Here is a 6,667-nt window from a genome sequence, read left to right as displayed (position 1 = left end):
GCCATATTCTTATCCACATGGCTCTTTCTTTCTTCCCTCTCCGCCTCTCTCTCTCTCTCTCTCTCTCTCTCTCTCTCTCTCTCTCTCTCTCTCTCTCTCTCTCTCTCTCTCTCTCTCTTTCGTTCTCTTACACACTAAATTATGTGAGTGTGTGTGTGGGGTGATAGATGAATTGAGATTAGTCATCTGTACGTCATTTTGAAATTTTATGTTTTTTATTTCCCTTGATCCCGGCTCCATTTCCTTTGTCCTTATCCCTTTGATTACTCCTCGCTTCCTTTCCATCTCCATCTTCCATTCACCCTGTTTCCCTCGCGCATGATTCATACTTCTTACCCAACCTCCATGAACTCGCTGTCTCTCTTTCTCTATTTCTTCCTCTCATTTTCTATATCTCTCCCTCCCTTGCTCCCATTCTCCATCCTTCCCCTCCCCTCTCTCCTTCCCTCCTTCCCTCCTTCGCTCCTCCGTCCCTCCCTCCCATCCCTCGCCGCCACAGAGGCACGGGCGCGCACAGCTGTCGTGTTCCCAGGGTTGGTGACGGAAGCCGCGGCCAGGTGTTAATTACCGGCACGTAGCCACCGTTACCTTGTTGCGAGACGAGGCGGTTCGACACGCGGCCTTCCTTGCGGGGATACATTCGTGTAAAAATAAAAATAAAATGTATTTGTTTAGGAGGCTCAAATCTGTCACCGCCGCCGCCTACATATTCTCTCTCTCTCTCTCTTTCTCTTTTTTTCTCTCTTTCTCTCTCTTCTCTCTCTTCTCTCTCTCTCTCTTTCTCTCTTTCTCTTTCTCTCTCTTCTCTCTCTTCTCTCTCTCTCTCTTTTCTCTCTTTCTCTCTCTTCTCTCTCTCTTTTCTCTCTTTCTCTCTCTCTCTCTTTCTCTCTCTCTCCCTCCCTCCCTCTTTCTCTCTCTCTCCCCCTCCCTCCCTCCCTCCCTCATCGCTTGCTTGTTGCCTTACCTGCTTGTTTGTTTATCCCCCCCATGTCCACTCCCCTTCCCTCCCTTTATAACTCCTCCTCCGTCTACCTATTCTCGCTCGCTCTCTCGTAGTCCCTCCATTGATTAAATAGAATAATAGGAAAGAAGTACTCTAGCCACGGTAGGTCGTGCAGGTCGAGACGTGCCGGATAGACGTTGTAAAAAAGGTCCAATGATCCATATGTGATCACCGTCATGACAGTGTGATGTCATTTGGTCCCGCGAGAAGGGAAAATGTCTCGCTCATATATCCATTGTCTTTTAATTGGTTTCGGAGGACCGACTTCTCTGTCGCGCTTATTAGGCGTTCAGTAGGAGTATACTCTTCAATGTAATTGGTTTGGTATTGCATCGTCTACCGTTTGGGATCTCATTCTAAACCTAATTGGTTCGGCACTGTATCGTCTATCGTTCTGTGTGTCTTAACGCAGACGTGCACATGAGCACACCTCGGTCTATGCATTTTGTAAAGCGAGACTGTCACTGCTGATAGGGTGACTTAGTTCCCCCTACGTCGCCCCAGTATCCGTTCCCCGCGGCGCCATACCTGACTCATGCTTGTGGTCCCCATACTTGATATTCCTGCCTCGCCCTGTCCATTGGCTCTTTTCCCAGGCTGGTGCTCGTCGGTTTTCTTCCTTTGACGGTCTGATTTTGGCCATTGTTTAGCTCTTGCATATGTTATGGAAAGTGTATGAGAACTAGTGGTACACCTGGCTGATGTTTCCAGGCCTAGACTAGCCCTACAGCCGAGGAGACGCCGTCTTCTCATGTTACTGCAAAGGCTTTATGCAACTGTGGCGCCGTCACGGTGTAGGAGCAAGGTAGGCCCGCCCCCACTGTCTGGGCCATGCCATTGATAATGGTATTCGTTTTCTAAAAGCAACATTGTTATATTTGCTAAAAGTACGATGTGTTGCAAATTATGTAGAAGTATACGAAGCGCAAAAGATATATACTAGGAGATTGCAAAGACATGCGGCGTCGAAGATAATTGCGACGCATTGAGTTGCACTTACGTAAGATACGACGTTGCCTCACCTAGAACCTGTCGGTCGGAAGCACCGGAACTAATTCCCTGTTTCGGCCACGGCCAGTCCTTCTTAAGGCCAGAGCACCGGTTACTGGCTTTTAGAAGTGTCTGACGTGTGCCTGTGGCAACCTCTTGTCGGCCGTTGCAGGCTGGGCGGCCTATGATTGAAACATGAATTGGTTGTCATTGTGTCGCACTTCATAAGTCGTTTCACTGGCTCGAGGACCAGTCATGTGAACGCAGGTCTAAAACACGTGAATAGCGTTGACTTTCTGACAGTTTTCTAGAGAAAATAGTGATATGAACTAAGAATATAAGACGAACTGTTATCTGAGAAACATTTATATATTTAGTTGTGGTTTATCTTGGCGTGATCTGAACTGGCTACATTAAAGAGAAGGCTTATAAGTGTGTAACAATGGTCGGCGTTACGTACCAGCAGCACACCCACCCGGCGCAGTGCCAGTATTGTGCCTTCTGGTCCATCCACCGCTTCGGCACCTCGCCCAGGACCCCCAAGACTGGCAAGACACCCAGGACGCCGAAAACGCCGAAAGGAATCCTGAAATGCAAGCACTTCTTCCCCACCGACGAGAACGGAGGTGCAGCTGCGAAGGACAAACTGTGCAAGAGTTCCAAGCACAAGGACAAGGACAGGGACAGGGACAAGGACAAAGATAAAGATAAGAGCAAGTTGCATCGGTCACATTCGGGCAAGAGTAAGAGCAAGGCCAAGGAGGCAGCTAAAGCAGAAGCAGCTGCAGCCAAGGCCGAGGCTAAGGCTGAGGCTAAGGCTGAGGCCAGGGCTGAGGCTGAGAAGGCTGAAGCACAGGCCAAGGAAGCAGCAGCAGCCGCAGCGGCGGCTGCTGAACCTGGAACCGCACCCAGAGAGGATGTGAAGCCAGGCACCTCAGACAAGGAACCTGCCAAGGCTGAGGCTTCACCTGCAGACGCGGCCAAAGCAGAGGATGCCGCTAAGGCCGATGGCCCTGTAAAGGAAGCCGAGAAGCCTGATGCTCCAGGTAAGGAGCCTGGGGCATCAGGATCCCAGAAAGCAGAAGCCAAACCGGACGAAGCTGCTAAACTTGAAGCTGGAAAGTTTGACGAAGCCATAGCCGCTGCACTGGGAAAGGACGCCAAGGACCAGATCGTCCCTTTAGGAAAGCCCACGGAAAGTGTACCATCCTCTGAACAGAAAGAAGAGCCCAAAGAAGGTGCAAAGGAAGCCGAGAAGGTGAGCGCCCAGGAAGCCGACAAGGAAGGTGCCAAGGAAACGGAGAAGGCGGGCGTCCAAGAAGGCGAAAAGGAAGCCACCAAAGAAACTGACAAGGTAAGCGTTCAGGAAGCCGAGAAAGGAGGCGTCGCCAAAGAATACAAAGAAGCCGAAAAGGAAGGTGACAAAGAACCAGAGAAGAAGAGCGCTAAGGAAGATAAGGACAGCGCCAAAGAGGCCGAGAAGGGCGTCGATAAGGATAGCGTTAAGGAAACCGACAAGCAAGCCGAGCCCTTGGTAAGCTTGCTTGAGAGGCCTAGCGCGCTGGCAATTTTGTTTGTTTGTTTCTCTTTATTTATCGCATATACAATTGATACAAGGTGTTGTTCATTACGAATGGAAATCTGCCTGGGTATGAGTGATAGCAGCGAGATGATAGTTTTAGTTCGGATTTAACAAAACTAGTTCTTGAGATGCCTCTCTTTTCTTTTCTTCCTTGCCCTGTTACCGTTTGGCATTAGGCCTAGGTCTATTTTAACGCTCCTTCCCACGACATTCTTACGGCCTTTCCGTGCCGCTGTCTACGCACGCGATTGAAGACATCTCGCATTCCACCCGCATTTTATTTTTGTACTTTGCTCCGTTGTACTCTACCTCCTACTCATACCGAGTGGCGTGTCCCCCCCCCCCTCCCTCTCCCTTTCTTCTTAAATCTTGTGCCCTGCTATTTGTTAGTAGATGACAGTTCAAGAGAGAGATGTGTGTGTGCTATCTCTGTACACTATGCACCAAGGTTTAGACATTACGATGCGGGATTCCCAACACCTTGACTGCCACTAATGTCCGATTTTTGGTCTCTGCGTGAAGAGGTTGAATTGTGTGCTTGGTTCTTTCTGTTTCGTCTCTTTCTCTGTCTTCTCTCTCTCTCTTTCTTAGATATACAAAAATGGCTTTCTCATATAGGCTTGTAGCGCATATTTGCCAAGTTTTTGTTTTTTTAAGGAACTAGGTTAGCCTGATCGTTAGCTTGAAAAAACAAAAGCGTGAGAGAGAGAGAGAGAGAGAGAGAGAGAGAGAGAGAAACGTGGTTGAATATCTTTTGTTGCGATTCCTGATACCGATGCCTAGTTGCCAAACCGGTTACCTCTATCTGGGGAAAAATAGTCTATCGATCGTAAACAAAATATTTGTTTACTTCTTCATTACTTCCGAGTGATATATCCTAGTTGTGACAACGTATTTGTTTTCTCGCCCTTCCTCTTTCAGCTCTTCTTCCTCCTCCTCCGCCCATCTTTGTTGACGGGCATGAACGAAGTTGTGTTGAGCGTCTGAAATAAGTGAGTTTGCATTGATTGCCCAATGGATTTTTTCCCCGGCGAGTGGGTATTTCATGCCATATATCTGTAATAAAATGAAAAAGAGCCTTGTCAAGAGTTCGTACACATGTCATCCATCACCAGTTGTGGACTCGTGAATAAAAACCAAAACAAATGGCGCATGTTAGCAGCGCTCAGTGCTGGGAAACCTAACCTACGTTCCGAGCCGTGCACTATTTGTGGGTCATATGGCGAGAGGGCCTATTTCCCTCCTCTTGCTTACCACCTGGCAGGCAAACACGAATGCGTATTTCCATCGACCTGCAACAAGTCCTCAGTTTGGACGACTTCTCACGTCGCCATTTTTCGGCCTTGCAGTTAATGGCTTTATTTTTGACTCGCTGATCTGAATTTGGATGTCGCGGCCGCCCACGAGTCGCCCGCGGCACTCTCTATCTCCCTCCTTGTGATCTCGCCCTCGCCTATGGGTGCTCTCGGACTCCCCTTCCTCTCTCACCCACCCCTCCTTGTGTCCTCTCGACCGGTGGTCCTGCCCCCTCTCCCCTCCCCATCCCTCCTCTATCTTCTCTCCCTTCTCCCTCTCCCTCCTTTTTGTTCTCACCTCTCACCTCTCCCTCCTTTTTGTTCTCACCTCTCACCTTTCCCTCCTTTTTGTTCTCACCTCTCACCTCTCCCTCCTTTTTTTTCTCACCTCTCACCTCTCCCTCCTTTCTCTCCTTTCCTCTCCTCTCTCCCCTCACCCCCTCCCTCCCCTCTCTCTCTCCTTTTTTCCCCCTCTCATTTTCCCCACTCAGTCACCCTTCTCTCTACCTTTATTTGCGTACCATCTTTGTTGTCTCTGTCCGCCCCTCGAGTGACGCGAAGCGGCCCCTTTCAGCATGTACCTCGTCGCCTTCGCCCTTGCGTTGCGTGTGCATAAATCCCCTTGGATCGGGCCTTGCACTTGGTCATGATTTCGCACAAAGGACAAGATTTTTGGGGGAGGCCAATCGTATGAAACATCTTTTTGATACTTCGGATGCTTCGGCACGTCATAAACTACGCATTTAATTTTTAATTGAGAGAAATGCAATGAGAAATTCGACTTTGCTTTTGCAAAGGGCGACGTGCTATCATACATTTTGTTTTGTATTTTGTTTTGCGGGTGGCGGAACACCAAGGAATTTAAAGAACGTTAGCGTGTTTTGACCTGCGGGAGATTTAGCTGAAGCACGACTGTCGCATGACCTTGCAGGAAGGAAGAAGAAAAGAATGTGGGTACAAAAAAAACACAGTAAATAAAAAGAGAGAAAGAAAAAACACGGGTGTCATTAGTACTATGAATCTCTGCTGGCACTTGGAGTACACAAGGTCAGTGACGCAAAACGAGAGTAATTTTACAGTTAGGGTACTGAGGAACGCGTCATAGGTTCTAGATTCAAACATCTTGATTTTTTTTAATACTCGGATTAATGTGATAAACAGATCGGCAGCCCAAGAGAACTAGCCATGGCGAAAGACCCCGCGCCCCGAACCGTGTTCGAGTAATTAAGTAGCGGGTTTCTTGGCATAGAGGCGCAAGTATATGTATCCGCTAGCTTTGCTTGCGCAGATGCTATTTTGCGACATTGTTTCGTGTCGTCGTCTTTGCGATATGTTGCAAGATTGTGATAACATTCGTCCCATCAATACGGCACTCGAGAGGTCAGACTGTAGTTGGCAATCGCAACATAGCCTTTGTATTTCATGGCATTTAATCCATTTCTTTGACTGCCATGTGTTTACATGATGGCGTTAAGAACAACGTAATGCTAAACACGCCTTGGTAATCTCCGCGCACAAAACATGGTTGTTTGCGGGATCTCGGAAGTCACTGCATCACCTAGTAGACCGGATAGTGACCAGTAATTCATTAATGGGTTTCTTGCAGTTTGCCAAGGTAAACCCCGCGAGGCCGAGTTGGTCCCCGGCTTTTGCTTTCTCTCCTGCATACAAGGTAGGAGTCAGGGGGTAATATGACGCTCGGACGCTCTTGGCACCCCGCCCCTTTTCAAGGCTGTACCGAGTCTCCCATCCTGTAGGGCGAGAGGGCATCCTTCTCCCCCCGCCGACAGTTTTCGG

General features: G+C 48.7%; 1 protein-coding gene across 9 annotated transcripts in view; it reads left to right on the top strand.

Annotated features, from left to right (window-relative positions):
* The first annotated feature begins 2,117 nt into the window (after positions 1–2,117).
* Positions 2,118–6,667, top strand: part of LOC122254754 (uncharacterized) — a 21,501-nt gene continuing 16,951 nt past the window's right edge. For 8 of the 9 annotated variants that reach the window (XM_086546802.1, XM_086546803.1, XM_086546801.1 and 5 more), the window contains exon 1: positions 2,118–3,527. In XM_086546802.1, the coding sequence (XP_086402928.1) occupies positions 2,436–3,527 (1,092 nt within the window). In that variant the 5' untranslated portion in view covers positions 2,118–2,435. The remainder of the gene's footprint in view (positions 3,528–6,667) is intronic. The other variant, XM_086546799.1, reaches the window with a different exon arrangement.

The sequence above is a fragment of the Penaeus japonicus genome, unplaced genomic scaffold (assembly GCF_977035675.1).
Source record: "Penaeus japonicus unplaced genomic scaffold, GWHDUDI00000001_assembly GWHDUDI00000018, whole genome shotgun sequence".
NCBI lineage: Eukaryota > Metazoa > Arthropoda > Malacostraca > Decapoda > Penaeidae > Penaeus > Penaeus japonicus.
Note: the sequence above shows the minus strand (reverse complement) of the source record. Positions and strands in the feature narration are given on the sequence as shown.